At 35.1% G+C, this 22,697-nt stretch overlaps 1 protein-coding gene and 1 long non-coding RNA gene across 3 annotated transcripts; both read left to right on the top strand.

The window, feature by feature from the left end:
* The first annotated feature begins 4,540 nt into the window (after positions 1-4,540).
* LOC127646274 (uncharacterized) lies at positions 4,541-11,218 on the top strand. Of its 2 annotated transcripts, XR_007970903.1 has the most exons (4): positions 4,541-5,283; positions 5,975-6,053; positions 6,794-7,056; positions 10,411-11,218. It is a non-coding gene; the product is annotated as an uncharacterized LOC127646274 (long non-coding RNA). The 2 variants fall into 2 exon arrangements; XR_007970904.1 differs by lacking the exon at positions 5,975-6,053.
* A 4,764-nt stretch (positions 11,219-15,982) lies between these two features.
* Positions 15,983-17,658, top strand: LOC127646126 (E3 ubiquitin-protein ligase RBBP6-like). Its single transcript, XM_052129576.1, has 7 exons — positions 15,983-16,021; positions 16,221-16,309; positions 16,401-16,497; positions 16,625-16,764; positions 16,899-17,071; positions 17,157-17,260; positions 17,356-17,658. The coding sequence occupies exons 1-7, from the start codon at positions 15,983-15,985 to the stop codon at positions 17,656-17,658; spliced, it is 945 nt and encodes a 314-aa protein (XP_051985536.1).
* Positions 17,659-22,697: the final 5,039 nt, after the last annotated feature.

The following is a 22,697-nucleotide window of genomic DNA, read 5'->3' as shown; positions in this document are numbered from 1 at the left end:
ATTGATAGCATTAACTGTGTGGTCAAATACAAGTTATACATCACCTCCTTTAATCTGTTTATTTAAAGTTTAAAAATAATAATAGATTAGACACTACATATTTTATTTACGGCTTTATATTAAATCATTGTATTAATTATTTTAATTTATTAGATGATGACCAAAGTACTTAAGTTTCAGCAATAAGCTTCAAAGTTTGCAGAAATCAAGTGAATTTGGGCAGACTGTTAACAGCACAGACCTCCAGATTGTAAAATGATTAATTAAAGGAATATTCAATACAAGTTAAGCTCAGTCGACAGCATTTGGGGCACAATGTTGATTACCACAAAAATTCATTTAGACTCATCGCGAAATAGAAAAAGAAAAACCAAGGTTACGGTGAGGCTCTTATAATGGAAGTGAATGGGGCCAATATTTGGAGGGTTTAAAGACAGAAATGTGAAATTTATAATTTTATAAATGCACTTAAATTAATTATTCTGCTAAAACTCATTTGAGCTGTAAAGTTGTTTAAATCATAATTCTTTACATGTTTTAGACATGTTGTTATTGCAGTATAGAAGATCTCTGGTGTGGCTTTTTGACTGTTTGCAAATGGTCAATCGTGGTCATGTGACTAGGGTGATGTCACCTGCGGGAATCTTTAATCATCTATGGTGATCCACTATCTAATTCCATAAGAAAAAAAGTAAGGTGGTGCAGTAGCAAAGAAAAAAGTTAAACAGACACCAATCTTCAAAAAGATTGCCATATTTAAATCCACTTGACCGTGTTTTGACTGAGATTTTTTTAAAACAAACGTTCACTTTATTGTCAAAAGTAAACTCTGACATACAAAGTTTATATTGTATCACAAACCCATGATATTTTACCATAAGTTCAGTGCAATAAATCTATAGATGTTTTTCAATAGAATCACTAAACTTTATATTACTTTTTGTCTAGACAGGGACAACAACGTAAGATGGACCACACTCAGGATGGGAGAAACAGGGAAGAAATGAACCTCCATTGCAGTGATAGTTTATATATTTTAGGGGCTGCTTTGGAATGATTTTGGTGGGTTTTTAAAATGATAAAATTAAGAATTTGTGGAGAACTGTGGAGATATTCTTGTAGAAATTGCACGTTTGAATTTCTTCCATGACCAGTGCACTGATGCCTTTTAGCTACAAGTTTAATGTTGTTGTGAACACTGCAGGATATATCATGAAGTTGGCACACATGGTGATCATAGATAGCAGTATCATAAAGTAACACGACTTAAAAGTGACTCTTAAATTCGCAGCTCTTCCTTGACTCATGGATGTGCGCACAGGAACACAGAATGATTGAAAATCAGCTGCGTTACTTCCACGATGACAGCTGTCTAGGAACATTGACTGTTCTATGTATTAGCGAATTCACCTTACTTAAATGACTACAAAGATGTACAGTTTTCTTGGAATTTGAATTGAACCATAACAGCATAAAAAAGTAGGACAGATTATATATAACTTTTATTTGACATATCATAAAAAAAAAATAGGTCTATTGAATGGCAAAAACACAACTGCAATCATAGCAAAATGGCATACTTTCATTATTTGGCTTCATGAAATCCAAGCATATTTGTTCCTTTTCTGTGCGAGCATGTTTGTTTATATGTGTGAATAAAGGAAAATGGGTAAATTGAAAGGTTTTTGGAAACTTTATCTTTGCGTCACTTAATTATGTTGTCAGGTTGTGGTAGGGCGTTGTATAGGGCCGGGTTGTGATTCTAATCTTCTAATAGTGCCCCAAATCAAGCCTCAGAGAGGGATAAAGGCCGACTGGAAGCTGCAGTGTGACAGAGAGGTGTGTGTGTGTGTGTGGTTCTTCATTACATTTTTATTTATATCGTCAAGCCGGTTCTCGCCTCCTCTTTTCCATTAATCCCTTTACACAGGGTTATAAAGGCAATGCTGTAGTATTATGGTTAATGTGCAGTTCATTTTCATATACACTATTTGGGTGGGTTTTGAGCAATCATTGGGCTGGAAAATGTCAAACAAATCTGACAACACTGATACCGACATATCTAATGTTACTTCAGATTTAGTGCGATAACAAAGCGAGGCGAGTTGGTCGGTACTTGTCATTAAACTAATATCTTTGCAAAATAAACCATTTTTTCTCACAAGCATTTTGAGTTGCTATTAAATAATGGTCTTTGTTAAAGCAGATTAGGCTATTGTTTTTTTATCCATCTATCCATCCATCCGTCTGTCTGTCTAGTTTAATGTATCAACAAATGGTTTTGTGAGGTGTGTCTGGTCAATCTTAACTACTAACCATATTTCACAAACTCTGAATGATTCGTTCTTTAATGTGACATTTCACTTTGATTTAAGTGAGATTCAGCAGATGGAAATGACTTCAATGAATCAGATAATTTGTAGAAGGAATATTAACTTTCATTTGTAAAGATTAAAAAATGAAATAATGAACTGAAAATAAATGCGATAATACATAAAATAAATGTTTTATTATAAATGTTAAGTATATATATATATATATATATATATATATATATATATATATATATATATATATATATATATATATATATCTTAAGGATATATCCAAGGACTAATTGAACTAAGTAAGTAAATGGAAAAAAGTTGAAGTGTAGAGAGTTAAAATGAGGCCTCAGTGTTGGAGATCAGATGCGAAGAGCTAGAGAGCCGAGGTGTTTGTCTAACACCCAGATAATTGTTAAGGTCTTTACACCCTCTTGGGACTGTGCCAGAAGGCATTTCCTTTCTAGGTGCAGAAAGTTCTGCACAATTATGTAATGATCCTTAGTGTCAGGTCTGGCGGTTAGGGCTTATAGAAGTGTGAAACTTGTGGTTTGAGTGGAAAGATCGACTATAGCTCCACTCGTATGTTTGTATGTAAACGACTCATAAATGTACTTATCTCAGCAAAATACGAGGACAAGTGTCTTGAAAACATATCCTGTTGTGTACTAAGTCTATGTCTGTTCTATGTCTGCACATTTCTTAGAACAATAGCAGACATAAACTATGCTCTCTCGTTCCAGCTCTGAAGCCTCATCAGGTCAAAAGGGGCAGCCAACAGGTCAAAAGGGTAACACATTCATATATTAGAGGACCAAATGCATGCATTTAGTTCTCACAGGAACATTGGATAAATAAGGCATCAAGCATGAATATAATGATAGTAATACAGTGATGATATAAATGAATATAAAACTGAGGACTTAAGTGTGAATATATTAATATGATTGCATGGCTTCTGATTCTAGTTGATTTCAAACATAATATATCAATAAGCAATAAGCAAAAATAAAACCTATGGGAAAGACTCTAGCCACTTGCATCAAATAGTATAAATGTTCTGGCTTGATGAAATATCGTATTTATAGTTTGATATCTGGTCATTGTTCATATGTAATATGAAATATACTGTATAATAATTATATTGTACCCCAACACTTACATTTTTACCCTGAATTAAGCAATCATGTCTCTAAAAATACAAATAGTTCACCCAAAAATGAAAATTCTGTCATCATTTACTCACCTAACAAAGTTCTGTCTTTTTGAAACACAAAATGAAATATTGTGCATAATATCCATCCAGCTCTTTCCATACAACAAAATTGAATTGGGATGGTAGCTTTCATGCTCCAAAAGCACAAACAAACACCATAAAAGTAGTTCTTCCCAATCTTCTGAAGCCATTTAATAGGGTTTATGGGAGACCAAAATGTCATTATTACCTGAACATCTTTCATCTCCATCAGAGTTTTTTGAGCTACTGTATGGCTTCAGAAGACTTGGAATATAGCATATAAGTCATATGGACTGTTTTTATGGTATTATGTTGTCATTTTAGGAGCACAACAGTCCCTGTCCCCTTTCACTGTCATTGTATGGAAAAGAGCTGCTTGGACAAAATATCTCATTGTGTGTTCCACAGAAGAAAGAAAGTCAAATATGTTTGGAATGTCATTAGGGTGAGTAAATAATGACTGAATTATCATTTTGGAGTGAACTGGTACTTTCATAATCACAACTGTGTATTTTTTGTTTATCCGTTCTTTATTAGAACTCTTTAGGAGATGATCAAGCAATGGATCCACAGCATCTGCAATCATATCCCTGGTCTCCATTTGGATGACATGCCATACTTACCATGAATACCAGCAACAATGAAAACAGATGTGGGAGACTGTAGGATCTGGGTGGTGGGGACTGTTGTCATCTTAGCCATTGCCCTGTTTGTCTGTCTGGGCAACTTGCTTGTCGTGCTGACACTTTATCAGAAGCCCTACCTCCTAATGCCAAGCAATAAGTTTGTCTTTAGTCTGACACTGTCCAACCTCTTGCTGTCCGTACTGGTGCTGCCATTTGTGGGTGCAAGCTCTTAATGGAGAATGGCTGTTTGGTGTTGCATGGTGCAAGTTCACAGCACTGTTATATCTGCTCAACAACTCTGCCACGGTGCCATTGCCATCGACAGGTAAGGACTATTATGACGTTCATTGATTTTCTTCATGCAAAGTCGTCTTTAGTACCTTCTATCTCAAAGTGAGTTGGTGTGAGACAAAAACTGTTGCACTATATATCAAGTCTTACAATGCCATTCGATAGCTTTGTGTGTGGAAAGCTGTAACTACATTTACACAGAAATCTATCATATTGCTTCTGAAGATCTAGATTTAACCACTTGAGTCATATGGATTACTTTTATGTTTCCTTTATGTGATTTTTGGAGCTACAAAAGGTCTGATCATCATTCACTTGCATTGTACGGACCTACAGAGCTGAAATGTTCTTCTAAAGATCTTTGTTTGTGTTCTGCTGAAGAAAGAAAGTCATTCATATCTGGGATGGCATGAGAGTGAGTAAATGTTGAGACAATTTTCATTTTTGGGTGAATGTAAAGGGAGGACACGGGGAACCACGTTTCTTCAACTCTGGTAAGCAGTTTAATTACTTGGGTAACTCGGGTTTTTACAGGAGCGCCACAAAAGGTCAGTTTCACACTTTTAAAATAGCTTCACAATACTCTTTCAGCTTCACAACACTCCTGGACCCAGGCTCTCTCTCTCCCAGTCTGCTGGCGGTGTGACTCGTTTATGCCGTTCTCCCCGAGCTCACTGTAATTAAAGACAAGTGTCAGACATAATTTAGCTCAGGTGGATGCGCCCTTACCACTCTCTCTCTCTCCGGACGGAAGCTTGACCACGCCCCCGCTGCCACAGTGAACAATCCCTTTAAGCTCCCAAAGGTAAAGTTCCTCAATTACGTCATATTCACCTTTTCACTCATAACAGTGTGAAAGTGCCCTCTGTCTGCTCGTATGAATGACACACATTATGAGAAAGGGTTGCACCGCAGTTCAAATGCTCCTTAGATCTCATTATTAAACTAGATAAACGTTTTCCTACTGAATAGACTAAATATTATATGAAACAAATTAAAATAAAATGCAAAGTAATCAAACAAATTTTTGAATGTATCTGTATTTTCATTACCAACTATTTAAATTGTAACTATAGTAGAATATATTGACTAATTGTGTTTTAAATACGTAACACCTTTACTTGTAATCTGTTACTCCCCAACCCTGCTAAGGAGAGGTATGATAGTAGCCTACTTTTCTAAGTAATCAGACATACAATCTTGAAGGAAGGGTCTAAGCTATATCTAGGGACCACAATATCATAAAGGCTTGGGGATGGGCTCTTTTGACTCTAAATTCCACTAAGAACACCTAATAACCACATGAAAATGCCCTGGTAACCATCCACAACTCCCTAGCATTATGGAAGAGTTTTGAAATGGCTGGCACCACTCACATTTCTTTCAAAATGTAAAAATGTGTATGTTTAAGTAAAACTTTTATGGCAGGCCACTACATCTTTGCACACATTTGTCATGTGTGCCCTGTTCTTAATAGAGATCTTTATATGTTGCAGATCTTGGCATGTCCACATCTGACGGCCATGTTGGCAGCTAGCAAGCTAGATGCAGTGCAACAATTGGAACAGAATGCAGGTGTCTCGAGATGTGTTTTTAAAAGTTCTTTTAAGTTGGCACAGTGTTTAGAAATGTTGAAAAAATTGTGAGACATGGCACAACGGTTAAAGATGCCCATATAAAGGCATGTTTAAAAACTGCACAGAAGAATGCCAAAAATGTTCTATGTGAACGGCCTCTTAAACCGCCTTAGAAGCATTGCCGAGTAAGTGCTCTGACACACTGAGCACGTTTACATGCATACCATTATGCTGATATCTACCAAAAATCAACTCATTCAAAAATTCATAAAGCCACGTTTATATGAGATTTGAAATCATCAAATTATTCTCTGCTTTTGCTATCAATATGTAAACAGTCATGTAAACACTTTCGCACACATTGAATAAGCCAGTAAAAGTGCTTTTTTCACAACGTAAATTTTATTTTTTTTGCTTAAACCATTTATGGCCTTAACCCGATAAAGGAAAGCCATTAAAGGTGTTTACATGACCTTATTAAGTATAATTGGTTTAAGATTGCACATGTTAACATGCTTATCGAGCTACGGTGGCTATGTGGGCTTCGCAAGTTCAAATCAGGCCTGCAACGTTCATCATTCCCTTATGTCAACATTCATCAGTCTTGTCTCTCACTGTTGCTGTCAATAAAAGACCAAAAACAGCCTTTTACACAGTTGAATATCTCCTGCAGTTGTAATTTGATAATGTAGCAATTTCAGATTCAAAATTCTGAATTTCCTTTTGTTTTTTAACCAGGTGATTGATAGCTTTGCATCCAGCATGGCGAAAGCCATCGAGAGCGATGCCAAACTTCTGCTGTTTGGAGCAGAGTCTCTGACTGACAGCATTTCATCATGTCCACCCGCACAAAGTGGCTCACGATACCCGGACTGTCAGAGGGTTCGACTGGAGAATATTGATGAGGGATTGTGAATGATGAAAAGGATGAAGATGAGGAGGATGAAATAGAGGAAATATGTGCAAAGAGTTGGTAGGGGCATGTTGTCACACTATGTGGGGTAAGTTGTCACAATGGGAACCTGTCATTAAATAGATTATTCTAGGCTTACTTAAACAGTTAAACAATTATAAAGCACAAAATAATACATGAAAAAGCATAAATGTAAGACAAACGTACAAAAATATTAAATCATTGCTTTGGCCAACAGATTTTGTAATTACGGTAATAAAATGCTGCTTTTGTGCTGCTAGTCGATTAAATGTTTTTATTGTAATTAATCGTATACTTTTTGTAGATAATTGTGATCAATCTCAGATTTTGAAAGTGCTGAAATTTGACACTGTATATACTTTTCATGATTAATTTATTTCTATCTTAGGAAAGAAAACAAAACAATATGTAGTAATATAATGCTTTATTAAAATTTTTCAAACAAAGCCTTCCACAATATAAATAGAAATGCACTAAAATATCACCAATTCAATTAACATTAAATGTTTCCCTAAAGTCTAAGTGGAGGTTCGACTATTTGAAAGAACTAGTCCCCACAAAGTTTGATAATCATTGCAATGGGCATTAAATCCCTCAAACTCTCATGCTCCACAATTAATATTAATACAGATTAATATCTGCAGACAGACTGTAGCTATCCGCTTTGTTGCCGCAATCGTGAAGCTGCGTTCATGATTCGCGTCAGGTGCTTGCAAACAAGAACATCTCACTCTGCGTTTTGGTGATAGTTAAGATTTGTTGTGCTTCTGTAGTAATTAAAACATGCCTTACATTGGCTGAAATTTTTACTTTATTCTTAAAATATTATGACTTTAGTCTCATAATTTTGACTTTGTTCTCAAAATATTATGACTTTATTCTCAAAATCTTTTTTTTTTCGTGAGACTAAAATGTCGTCATACATCTGTACTTGTTTTGTACATCAAATAGAAATAAATGTTATCACTGACAGGGAAGTGCTGTCAGAGATTATTTTTTAATTGAGATAATAACCTCCGTGGCTCTATTACAGGATTGAGGATAATAACGGTCAACTAGCGTGTTAAGACAGTTTCACACACGTTATGCTACTTTATGCTAAGCTTGTAGGTTCATCTTGGTAGAAGGGATCTGGTGCCGTGGTGTGTGCGTCAGTGTAATGAATCTGGGTGGACACATTACAAAGGTTCCGTCCTTCACCCCAGTGTTTATACTGTATTAACGGTAAATGCCCTTGTGCGACGCTTTGCGTGTTAATGCCAACGGCATAAATGTAGTCAAGGGTGTGCATTTTGTGTGGAATTTTGATATTTCAACCTCAGTTCCTATAATAAATCTATAATAAACTGAGCACACAAAATAGTTACACTCAGGACTTTAAGGACAAAAATGTCTCCATTGAAACCCATTAAAAAGCCAATATTTGATCCCAGTACCAAGGGCTTCAAAATATTTAAAAAAAAAATCTTTTCCACTAGATGGCACCATTTTTCTCATGTTTAGCCTATGGAGCAAATACATGCTTTTTTCTTATTTTCCGTTTGCTTTATTATAGAGCATTGCAGGCCAATTAAATAAATAATGCAGCTAAAATTGAGTGGGTGTGTTGGTATGGATGTCAGAGTGAGTTTTGTATATGTGCATTGAGATGTTTGTTTGTGTGTGTAAACAACAACAGTGGCATTATGGAAACAAACAGGCTTTTAAAGGTTTAAAATCCTGAAAATGAATGAATATTTTGGTAGTTATGATCAGGACTGATGTTAGTTAAAAAAAATCTCAGTAAAAAGTTAGTGAAAGTGGAACATAATATTAATATAATGTTTTTTGACGCATACATTTTTATCATTTAAGGTCATCTGAGTAACTTTTTTAAATTGATGCACAAGGGTTAAGAAAAATTAACACATTAAACTTTTTTAATTAATCGCATGCGTTAACACTTTAATTATGAAAGCTCTAATAAAATTACTTTAAAAATGCATGTGTCAACCAAACATTTATGAAAAATAACCTTATAATCGATCTACATTTCATGGTTGTTCATTGCCTTAAATTATGATTTATGCGAGTGCAGTTGGATGCTGGGTGGTACTATTGGGTCATTTTTGTTAAGCAATAGCCTACACAATAATGCAAGGCAGCTTGATTTCAAACTTTTATCTTTTTTATTTTATTTTAACAAAAAATTCAAATTAAACTAAAAATATAAAATGCAATTAAAATATGTGTTATTCAACTTTTTGAAAGATGGCTTTTCAACAGTTGTGGAGGTTGCTACCAGTCAGTTATTTCATTGTCCAGGCAAATACATCACATATTGTGGGTTGTTGCAGGTTTAATGGTGGTGTTTTATTACCTTTCATCTCAGGGCCCAGTTTAGCTGCTTCGGAAGAGTAATGACTTTGAATGTGTGAATACATTTGTTTTGTTCCTTCCTAGGGCTGGGCAATATGCAAGAAATATGTTCACGATATTTTATTTATATAAAATATAGAATTAAAATAACTAGGTGGTTAAAAAAAACAAAAAACACATATAACCACCTTTCCATGTAGGCAAGTATCTGTCTGTTACAATGGCAGAAAATTACTAATGAATATTAAGCTCTAAAAACAATACTAAATGTAAACATAATAATTATAATTATGATCATAACACTGAAATATAAATTATGGTTTGAGGTGAATGTGTGTTTGTATTATTTTATGATTTAATCACAGATGTATAGTCTATAATGTATATAGAGTGACCCTGCAGAGTTGCGTTCACAACAAACTGCTCTGTGGAAATCAACAAAATGAACTCAAAGCTCCTCAGATGAGGTCATTTACAGCATTCTTATAGGCGATACTATTCTTGCCAAAAATGTCAGAAGACTGAAACAAAGAAAGAGTGAGAACCTTTTACATACAGTACATGTGTTCCCTGAGACTGCACGCCTCCAAACAAACAGCGCATCAGACATGTGCATTGATGGGTTCTACTCAGAATAGGGTTATTCAAAGCTTTGTGTAAAAAGCAAAAATAATTCACTGGACACCAAATATGCAAATTAATGCTTTATTTCTGATGTTGACGAACCTTAACAACTTTAGGCCTTCAGTTTTGTTGTTTTCAAGCATTGCCTGAGCTAATAACTCTTCAGTAACTACATTGACAACATATATATTTTTTTCTATTTTGGTTCTTGAATATGTGGTCATGGTACTCACATTAGACTTTTCAGAAAATGTTTTTTGTGTGCTTAAAGATGTTTAAAATATGACACGTTGTATATAAGAAAAGTAAAGTAAAAGGTTATTGATGTTGGGAAGCTAAGGGGCACCAAGTAAGCCAGAATCGCCACTGCTGAAGTCACTGATGTCACATGCCATCTTTGCTGTTTTATACAGTTTGTTTTATGTGCTTTTCTCCCCAGTTTGGCATGCCCAATTCTAATGCACTCTAGGTCCTCATGGTGGTGTAGTGACTCGCCTCAATCTGGGTGGCGGAGGATGAATCTCAGTTGCCTCTGCGTCTGAGACAGTCAATCTGCACGTCTTATCGCCACGGCTTGTTGAGTGCATTACCGCGATCTAGCATGCTATTCTCCACGGCATCCATGGACAAATCACCATGTGCCCAACTGAGAGCAAGAACCACATTATAGTGACCACGAGGAGGTTAACCCAATATGACTCTACCCACCCTAGCAACTGGGCCAATTGGTTGCTTAGGAAGCCTGACTGGAGTCACTCAGCATGCCCATGAGCTACCCATGCCCCCCAGCAGATGCCAGCATTAACCGTTTCACTGTATCCAACTGCAACAGTTTCTGCAAACACAGATGACTGTTTGATCCAGTCGCTCTTGAATAACGCTCGAGCAGGACTAGCTCATCACACATGACCCTCAGATTCCCACTGGAAGTGATCTTGTCTGGACCGTCTGCAGGAATGAGATCCCTTGCACAACATCCCACAAATGAAAATTCAGAGATTCTGTTGCTCTGTTTGTGATTCTATAATAATACAAAAATATCATAAAATGTAAATGTAACTTACTGTTTTTTTATTATTTTTTACTTGTTATTAGCTGGCATGCTCTTGTCTCAGTGGTGTTACACCATATTGAGGAATGAGTATTAAAACTGACAGTAACAGCACTTATGAATTTCATAATTTGATAGTTAAGATGGAGGAAGGTAGCTATTACAAAACAAAAATGTAACATATAACTCTATATCAGATCATTACCAAACTTATGAATAAACTTTGACTGAAAAGCTTTTTATAATTTGATTGCGTTTACTTACATTAAAAATAAACCCTTTAAAAACATTACTTAAATATTACTTATGTAAGCATGTGGATCTTCACCACGCAGTTATACTGTAACTATCCCACCACTTTTGCCTCATGAAATATATATAAGTGTTTCTCCAATGACAAATATACACTGATTTAAAATAGCGGCACTGTTATCAACACACTCTCACGGCAAAATCTTCAGGATTCGTATGACTTTTCTAAATTTTAGACATCCGGGAATTTGCATGTGATGAAGTCGTATAAGTTTATGCGAACAACATCGTGTGAGACCATACGAAATACCTAACTCATAAATTATGTTCGACTTTTCATGAGATCGGGTTGTTTATCACTATTGTTGCAACAATTTGTTATTGTATTATTATAGTATAGTTTTATTATAATTAGTCATATTTAATAAATGTAATGGTAACAATATACAATAAGGTTACATTAGTAAATATTAGGTTTCATGAACAAACAATGAACAATATATTTTTTACAGCATTTATTAATCTTTATTAATGTTAGTTAATAAAAATACAATTGTTCATTGTTAGTTCATAGTGCATTAACTAATGTTAACATATACAACTTTTGATTTAAGAACTGTATTAGTATTTTATTTTATTAGTTTGTTGAAATTAACATTAATCAAGGTTAGTAAATATATTGTTCATTATTAGCTCATGTTTTCTAATGTTGTTAACTAATGTTACAAAATTAAACCTTATTGTAAAGTGTTACCACTTGCCAACTTTAGAGTTATGGTGAAGACATATTTTACAATAATAATATTTTATTATTTTATTATTTTAAAGATTTAAAGCATGCATTACTCCAGCTCATTTTGAATAAGTGACCTGATATTTTCATGCTCTTGCATTTTTAAACAAACAAATTATTAAAAATGTTGATGATATGAGGATGTAAAATATTTCAGTTAGGGACAGATTTTTATAGGATTTCCAGACATGAGCAAGACTTTAAAATAACAATATTAAAGTAAAATTGTGCTTCAGTTGGTAACATCTGAAGAAACCGGTTTGGTTCAAGTCAAAAATATTATTTAACATCACTGAATCAACCTGAACACAAGGTTAAAACAACAAACCCAATTTTAAGGGTTAAATCAGGTAGAAATAGCCATTTAATGTAATAAACGCAGGTTATCATTTTACAGTGTTGTTTTACTAAAGTATGGGGCAACATTTGCCATCACACTCATATTGAAGATATTGAAGGATTGCAAGAAAATGTTGAAATTTATTTTCCTATTATCCTCATTAGTTTATTGTTATTTCAGATAGGTTGAAATTGCATCACTACAAGGTTCCATTCTGTCTTATGCTGTGAAATTCTGCTTCTAATTACGTCATAAAGGATGCTTTGAAATAGAACGTTCGTTGTTATATATAAGCCCGCTGACCTTGATATTCTTTGATAGTGTGTTTGGTGGTAGTACAAAATGACTTGTGTACATTTTAAGTTTTCGTCCGCGCTTACCTACGAAATGATCACCTTTGAGGGCCGATACATCACCCTTGGTGAACTGAAACGACGGGTCAAGTCACGAAAGAAACTTAGTGTCTCTGACCTGCTCGTTTTTAACGCGCAAACAAATGAAGGTAAGTCGGAGAATTGAAATATGCCACCAGGTGGCGAAATTGCTGCTTTAAAATAAAATTGTTAATTAAGATACTCACTAAGCAAGTCTTTCAATGTGTGTCCGCAAGGCCCTTGCTTTTACTACACTGATACGGATCACAAACATAGCAAATGTCAAAATTTGCCTGCCCTTGCAATCAGATGCTATTACCATATTCATGAACCATGTAATATACAGTGTATATATATATATATATATATATATATATATATATATATATATATATATATATATATATATGTGTGTGTGTGTGTGTCTGTATATGTATATAATAAATTAATATGGTGGCACAATTATATTTTTGTCTACAAATCTAATTTCAAATATTTAAGCATACACCTTCAGATCAATAGATTTTTAAGATCAAGAGAAACATTTCAGTCAAGTGTTTCAAAACTTCTGACCGGTAGTGTGTGTGTGTGTGTGTGTGTGTGTGTGTGTGTATATATATATATATATATATATATATATATATATATATATATATATATGTATATATAATGGCATTACTTTTTTGATGGTGTGTTTGAGAGAAATGTTGATTTATAGTCTAATGGTGTTTTTGCTCACAGAATACACTGATGATGGAGCCATCATCCCCAACAACACTGCGGTGATTTTAAAACAAGTCCCGATTGCTGGGGGGAAGCCGAAAATCAAAAGATTTTTTAAGTAAGTCATCATGCACAACTTTTACCCAGAGCCTTTAGGTCTGATATGGCCTATAATATTACCAGTGTTTGGATTTGTGTATCCGATTACAAAGTATTTAGTTACTTTTTAGTCAAAACGTAATGTAATACATAACATTTTCAATACTTGAAATCTTGCACTAAAGTACTTGCACTAAAGTAATACGTACTGTATAATACATTATGAACTCATATGTAGGTCTGGGTGTGCGACATATAAACATATAGACATTTTGAATTTGAGAAGTGAAAAGTGATTTAGAAAGTAACTTAAAAGTAAAATAATTAGTAATGTGATTATTTTTATATTAAGTCATCAGTAAAGTAATATGATTACATTTTAGAGATGTAATTAGTAGTTTGTAGAGGATTACTTATTTTGAGTAACTTACCCAACACTGAATAAAACACTGTAGTTCAGTAGGCAGGATCAAAACGAGTCTGAAGAATACATTTTCTTTTTGAAATAATTGAGGAATACTTTTTGAGGAATACTGTGTTTGTCATTAGACAAAGTAGTTTTGACTAGAGTAAGTTAACCTCTGTGTTGTTTTGTTTTGCAGTTCTCGGCCTAAACCATCAAATGGCTCCTCAAAAGCAGTATGTAGAAACACCTTCCTTTCTTTTCTCATTATACACATGTTCAATCTTCTTAGCAGTTGATTTGTGTTACTATAACATCTTTTGGGGAACTTTTTCATGATTTAAAAACCTTTTTGAAAACCATTTGAAACAATTGAATGTTTAAAAACTGAATGTTTGTATTGCATTGTTTACTAAAGCTGTATTGATTCATATGGTTTCATGAAATTTCAAAATTGTGAAGTCTGTGTGCTAATGCGGATGTTGGATATTGGAAATGTCCTTGAAAGTTTGAATTCTGTTGAGATCATATTGATCTAGATACATCTTGAACTTGGCTAATGTTCCGTTTTTATTAATGAGAAATGCTTATGTTCTTAATTTCAACTTGTCTCAAACAGCTTCAAGCTACCCATGTTTACGTGATTGCTATGATAAGGCACGGTCTTCTTTTTAGAACACTGTACTGTAATAACGCCCCATGATGTGCTGTATTGAGTCAATATTTTAATTTGCTTGTTTATTTAGTGACTATTTTATGGAACTTGACTATAGCATGTGATACAGTATACAAACATTATAATGTTATACTATTTTGGATGGAATGTGATAGCAGTTGTTTGCTTCAGTCTATATGATGTTGAGCCCCAAACTGCCTCGATGAGCAAAAAGTGTCTGACTAAGAAACATGTGATATATGACAGTTTTGCTTATTGAGTGACAAAAGAATGCTTATAGTTTATAAACTTATAAAACATTGAATGTTCTTGTATCCCTGTTGTTTTGCTCCATTATTCAGATTTGAATTATCACTATTAGGAATTGGTTGTAATGTTTCTTGTGTGTATAGTGTCAACTTTAAAAGCTTTAGTTTGTATTGTTTAATTGTTTATTTATATAGACATGTGCATGGTCATGATGTCATAGCTTTTTGTTTTAAAGACCCAATAAAATGACTTGGTTTTCTGTCCTGTGTTTATGTATTTCAATTCATACCAGAAGTTTGATTGCTAGTCAGTTGCAAATAGTGCTGGGAAGGAAAGCATTTGATTGGACAAAATCTGTGTAGTGCAAGATGATCGTTAAGACATTATCAAACTATTGTCAAAGTTGAGCATTTAGTGTCTATTTTGCATTTAACTGAACTGAACGTTTTAGTCTCACCCATTTATTTGTGTGTGTGTGTGTGTGTGTGCGTGCACGCGCGTGTTTGCGTACGTATACTGCATTGTGGGTGTGTTATTGTTTCACCCCCTCATTTCTGAGTGTGTTTGTTTAGATTTGTGGCTGAGTTATTGGTTTTAAATGACAAATAAATAAAAAAAATGCTCTGTGTTATAGTCTCACCAGTTCATTTGCGTGTGTGTTTTGTCTGCATTGTGACTGATTTATTAACTGTATTTGACAGATAATAAATAAATAAATAAATAAAAATTGCTCTGTGTAAGATTCTTTCCCATTCATTTTCAATGGCTTTTTAATTTTGACCGCGAAAAGAAAAGAGGTTGCTTTTTTATTTTTATGACCACTTTGACTAATCGAAACATGCCCCATATTTTATGTTCAGATGGTAAGTGTAGGAAAAGTCAACCAGTATTATACTGCTAAGATAAAGAAAACCGTTTTTATTAAATCATCAAAAAGTGATTCTGGTCAAAAAGGAAAAGAACATAGGAGGGTTAACATATAGAAAGTAATGCTAAAATCCACAAAATTCTAATTCTTAAGTCTTTATTGCTTTTCTTTTTTCAATGACAGATGGGTGATTCTTCAGTTTCGCTGGAGCAGCTTTTAGTGGTATGTTCATCTCTGTAAATCCTTAATACACCCATTCATTGCTCTTTAGTGTTCTATTTAGTGTTCAGGGGTACTGCTCTTTTAGGGAAATCACATAATAATACATACAAGCTTTGATGACAAGATTTCAGTATATCTCTGGCCCTTGAGCATACCAACATTTATTTTTATTGAGAAAACATTATTACCTGTTAAACAGAGTGATAACCTAATAGAAGCCAACGCTTCAGAGGATGACAAAATCAAAGCTGTCATGTTTCAGTCCAGCCGGTGCTTCTATCCTGTTGAGTAAGTATTCATTCATTTACAACATATGAAGGCATTGACAGCATTTTAAATTGCTCTCATATCATTTGTAAAATAATTCTTCATTCATCAGCTATGCACGGCAGCTTATTGGACTGCTCCCTTTAAATTACGTCTGCTTCCGCTGTGGGATACCTGGACATCTCATCAAATACTGTCCAAATATTGGGGTAACTGTAACTTTTATTACTAAAGCTGCATATTGTCATGAAGTCTGCTTTTTTAAACTAACATTTCCCTTTAGTATGCTTGTTAGGTGAGAGACATAATGTAACCTTGAATATCACTCATGCATAGGCCCCAAAATTTGATGGCAGTAAACAGCCAAAAAAGTGTTCAGGTATTCCACGCAGTTTCATGGTGAAGGTAGATGACCCAAACAGAAAGGGAGTCATGCACACAAATGATGGACAATTTGTCATCCCCATTATTAATGTGTAAGTATGGTGCAAACAAAAAAATAGTGTTGATGAAAAAAATGTCCCCTTAATTATATGGTCAAAATATTGATACCATAAATGAAAAGTGTCCATTTCCAATTGGTTGAGTATATTGTGTTTGCTCTGTTTAGTGAGGCCTATGCTAATGGGAAGAAAGAGAGGCCACCTTTCTTGCCCCAGGATGAACCTTCATCCCCAAAGCAAGAAGATCCAGTGCCTGAAGAGCTGCTGTGTCTGATCTGCCAAGAACTCATGACTGATGCTGTGGTCATCCCCTGCTGCAGAAACAGCTACTGTGATGAATGTAAGCGAGTCTGTGCAAACAAACATTATTCTGAACGATAGAGTCTTTTTGACATTTGAAAGCTTACACATTATTTTGGGCATAGGTATCCGAACATGTTTGCTGGAGTCTGACGAACATGTTTGCCCGACTTGCAAACAGTCAGATGTTTCCCCTGATTCTCTGAACGCAAATGTGCTTTTGCGTCAGGTTAGATCTTGAAACCCTATTGCTTTTCTAATTGCTTGACCTGTGTCTTCAACTTTAAGAAGGTTTTAAGACATTTTTGATTCTTTCCAAACCAGAAGGTGAATAATTTCACTAACGGACCAGGAGGCACCGACGGGATTTACCGAACTGCAGTTGCTGCTGGAGTCCAAGTGCAGGTGCCTCAGCCACCTAGTGCCACACCTCAGCAGTATCCCGTACAGTGTTCTTCTTGTTCGTACAACATTCTGTCACCTGTCCATGCATCAGTCTCACCTAACTTGCAGGCTCCCTGGATGGCTCCTGTCCCTCAGCCACCCAAAGCCAGCCTTTCCTCAACTGTGCCTTTTCAGTCCAAGGAGAAATTGTACAGGCAGCAGCGCAGACTGAAGGAAGAGTGAGTAGAGTTTGATTTGATTGAGTTTAATTTGTTTTGCTGTATTAGTGTTTTAATATATGGTGAATGTATCAGTTAGATTACTCTTCATATGCGTAGTTGGTTACATATTAAGTGCAAGTTGGTGATTTTGAATGTACTATCAGAATTGCTTTAATATATCTTTTAGAGGAACCTTCTTTTTTCAAGTCACAGGGTTTTGGTTATACCAGCTTGGTTGTGTTTTCTTTTCATTTCATATAGTGATTTTTCAAACGGTGGGTCCTCATATCCCTCAAAACCACGCTCTCGGTCCAGATCACCACACTCATCATACTCTAACGGAGGCCGCATTGACAGATCCATGTCACGTTCTACAGACTATCATTGCTCCGACACCCGATCACCACCCAAGAGGGGTCGGGATGTGAGTGTGATGGGTGGTGAAGTTTGTCGTTCCCTCTCCAGATCTCCTCCGAAGAGGAAACGCAGTTCCTGCAATAAAGATAGAGAAGCTTCTCACACGAGGAGTGATTGCAAATACACAAGTTGGTGCAGCAGGCTCCCTCCTTGTGATGATGATGAAGGTTTTTATGGCTGGAAAAAAGGCCAGATAGGAGGGCTTTATGAATAAAGTCTCTGACATAAAAGCAACCCTGGGTCTCCAAGGAGAGACACAAAGTGCAACAGAAAATACACAAAGTTCAACAGAAAAACACATGGAGCAATTAACAAAAAACACAAGCAGCAACAAAATGACACACACACACACACACACACACACACACACACACACACACAAATTAATGTTTGTGTGAAAAAATAAAAAAATAAATAAGTATGTTTGTTTTATTATTTCTAGTATTTGCTTTAAAGACATGCTTTTCTTTTGACTGCATTAACCTTTGCCCTCACTTAAAGAGAGAAGCTTCCTGAATTATCAAATTTATAATGTTATTTTGTGTTCTGTTCTTCGATTAATTTTTCCGGCCTGATTGAAAATCCTAGCAGAACTTTTACAGTAAAACATGAAGGCACTTTCTTGCCAATCAGTGTGTAGTGTAACTAATTACCTCTCTCTAAAATTTTAATCAGATTTATTTTTTTGATTATGTCATCAAAGAGGTAATAACATTACTAAATACTTTACATTTAAGTTACTTTCTAAACCACTTTTCTCAAAAAACTAAACAAATGAAGAAGGTCAGTAAATGTAATCTGACTAGAAGAATTGAAAATGTACTGTTACATTACTTTTAAGTAAAAAAGTAATTTGATTACAGTAACTAATTACTTTGTAATTACACTACAGCCAACACTGTTGCTGATCAAGGTAAGGTCACTGCAGGGCGGGGGGAGGAGTTTGTTTCTTTAGTTTGTTGTGTGTCTCCTATTACGGACACCCTGGATTTTAAATGTCACCCAGAATATCCCGAACACTGCTACTGGACTCACTCCAGCCAGCTAAAGTGTTCCCATTAAAACCAAACTGACATCAGCGGCCAGCCATCATTTTTCAAACGGCTCTTCTCATTATTCCTTCCTGGAATACTCAATTATCTGCCCCTTATTTGATAAAATACAGCTTTAAAATGATCAATCTTAACATGGAGCCTCTCACATTCCTCCCAAGCACTCCAACACCCATCAAACTGACATGTACTCATCATTTACTTACAGCACATGCTGCAACTTGGCCACATTTAGGGCTTAATTCAGGGCCATTTCCTCCTTGAAGGCTTGAAAAACTTTCTTTGTGAAGCAAATTTGTAGAAAAGGCATGTTGGACATTAGCAGTGTGAATCACACTTACGGAGGGAATCAGGGTGGCTACAGTGAACATACAAAAATTAGCAACAAAAGAGTCAGATCTTTTCACTCTTTCATAGATGGTCCCAGGGCTCAAGACATGCTTTATTCTGTTGCCTGCATGAGGCTGCTGGGACCCTTAATTGGGATGCAAGGTGCATTTCTACTCTGGTTAATTTAATATTCAGGGTTTTATACAAGTTAAGCTTAATCGACAGCATTTGTGGCATAACTACCACAAAAATAATTTTTGACTTGTCCCTCCTTATTTAAAAAAAAAAGCAGTTTAAATATCGATGGAAGTGAATGGGGCCAATCCGTAAACATTTAAATTGGGTGGTTTACGAGGAATTTCTTTTAGGTTACAAACGGGTAATCACAAGGATTTTATGCTATAAATGTGGTTTATGAGGACATTTCTAGTGTCCCCATAAATCAAATCACTTAAAAAACATACTAAACTATGCTTTTTTAATGTAAAAATGCAGAAAGTTTTTTGTGAGGGTTGGGGGATAGAATCTATGGTTTGTGCAGTATAAAAAAGCTTTATGTCTATGGAGAGTCCTCATAAGGATAGCTGCACCAACATGTGTGTGTGTGTGTGTGTGTGTGTGTGTGTGTTCATCCATAGCTGGCTGAAAAGCAGTGCAAATGTTTGTTTTGTTATACACTGAAAAGTGTTTATTAAATATCTATGTGTTTGTCATGCCAGTCCCAACTTCCTCCTTTCCCATCTTTAAATTGTTACACATTGTTACTATTCTGAAAATCTGGGTATAAAAATCAAATTTAAACGTGGAAATAAACAATGTTTCAGGGTTTTGAAAATTTTAAAACAAAAAATGTTATGATGTAAAATGAAAAAGAAATATTTAAGATTCCTCACTATTTCTAGGTCACTATTCAAATAACCCAGATTTCTTAGATTATGCTGTGATAAAAGGGTTCATCAGGTTTTCAGCTATGCCAGCTCGAGTGTATGCTGTTATTAAAGCGAAAGGGGGAAATGCTGTTCCAAATACTTTGAAAATCACTATGAAATGTGTTCATTTTAAATGTAAATGTTTACTTAAATGATCATATATTAAATGATAAAAAAGCAAATATAAGCATGTTCACTAGTGGTCTCAGACCTATGGACCCCATAGTATACAGTTGAAGTCAGAAGTTTACATTTCATCCTACACTTAGGATAAAATCATTAAAAGTATTTTTTTAAATCACTCCACAGATTTAATATTAGCAAACTAGAATTTAAAAGTCGTTTAGGACATCTACTTTGTGCATGACACAAGTAATTTTTCCAACAATTTTAAACAGACAGATTGTTTCACTTTTAACTGACTATATCACAATTCAAGTGGGTCAAAAATGTATATACACGAAGTGTACTGTGCCTTTAAGCAGCTTGGAAAATTCCAGAAAATTATATCAATTAGCTTCTGATAGGAGGTTGGAGGTGTGTACTGGAGGTGTGTATTGGAGGAATTGGAGGTGTGTATACCTGTGGATGTATTTTAAGGCCTACCTTCAAACTCAACGCCTATTTGCTTGACATCATGGGAAAATCAAATGAAATCAGCCAAGACCTCAGAAAAAACATTTGTGGACCTCCACAAGTCTGGTTCATCCTTGAGAGCAATTTCCAAATCCTGAAGATACCACGTTTAACACAAACAATAGTACACAAGTATACACACAATGGTACCACACAGCCATCATACCGCTCATGAAGGAAAAGCATTCTGTCTCCTAGTGATGAACGTAGTTTGGAGCGAAAAGTGCAAATCAATCCAGAACAACAGCAAAGGAGCTTGTGAAGATTCTAGAGGAAACATGTAGTCAAGTATCTATATCCACAGTAAAACGAGTCCTATATCAACATAACCTGAAAGGCTGCTCAACAAGGAAGAAACCACTGCTAAAACTGCCATACAAAATCCAGACTACAGTTTGCAGGTGCACATGGGGACAAAGATCTTACTTTTTGTAAAAATTTCCTCTGGTCTGATGAAACTTTTTGGCCATAATGACCATCGTTATATTTTAAGGAAAAAGGGTGAGGTTTGCTGAAATAAATCATTCTCTCTTCTATTATTCTGACATTTCACATTCTTAAAATAAAGTAGTGATCCTAACTAACCTAAGACAGGGAATGTTTTCTACAATTAAATGTCAGGAATTCTGAAAAACTGAGTTTAAATGTATTTGGCTAAGGTGTAAGTAAACTTCTGAATTCAACTGTATATTAAACTGTTTCTTTGCAAGAAAGCAGTTTGTAGTGAAGGAGCTTCATTTGGAGAAAAGAAAAGGATTGGAAAAAACCTAAATACAGTATGAGTAGAAGAGCCTTTGAGTTGTTAACAGACACTCACTGAGTAATTTATTAGGAACATTATGGTCCAAATAAATTGTTGTAGCTCATCCACCTGAATGTTCATCATGTTGTGCATTCTAAGATAATATTCTGCTCACTACAGTTGTACAGAGTGGTTATCTGAGTTACCATAGCCTTTCTGTCAGCTCGAAGTAGTCTGGCCAGTCTCTGTTGACCTCTCTCATAAACAAGGCATTTCTGGTTTTGTATTTGGCCCCATTCTAAGTAAATTCTAGAGAGATCAGCAGTTACAGAAATACTGAAACCAGCCAATCTGGCACCAACAATCATGCCACGGTCGCCATTATGACACCCCCCCCCCACCCCCATCTGGTTGAAGTGAACATTAACTGAAGCTCCTGACCGTACCTGCATGATTATATGCAATGCACTGCTGCCACACGATTGGCTGATTAGATAATAACATTAATAAGTACTGCAGGTGTACAGGTGTTCCTAATAAAGTGCTCATATATAATAAGTATACATTAGTTTGGTCCTCATGGCAGTCTCTAGAAAAACACTAGAAAAATAGTAGAGAAAAGTGTCTAGTTTCTGATCAGAAATTCTAGCCATTCTAGCCAAAAGTAATAAGTACTGATTATTTCTCAGACATAAAATAAAGTGGAATATACAGTTCTTCTGTGTATATCTAGTTAAACTAAACTAAACTCAGAGATCTTTTGTTTTTCCTCAGTGCTTAAAGTTGTTCTTAAATGCATCACAGTATAAATCATTCTATTCATCCCAGAGTGAACCATGAAGTGGATGAAATTTTTAATATCCATGTGACAACAGTATCACTATTTCATTAAGATGACCGTAAGCAAAAGTCTAGAAATGTCCCATGACACATCAGTTTTTATGAAATAAAACAA

The sequence above is a fragment of the Xyrauchen texanus genome, chromosome 7 (genome assembly GCF_025860055.1).
Source record: "Xyrauchen texanus isolate HMW12.3.18 chromosome 7, RBS_HiC_50CHRs, whole genome shotgun sequence".
In the NCBI taxonomy this organism is placed as follows: domain Eukaryota; kingdom Metazoa; phylum Chordata; class Actinopteri; order Cypriniformes; family Catostomidae; genus Xyrauchen; species Xyrauchen texanus.
Note: the sequence above shows the minus strand (reverse complement) of the source record. Positions and strands in the feature narration are given on the sequence as shown.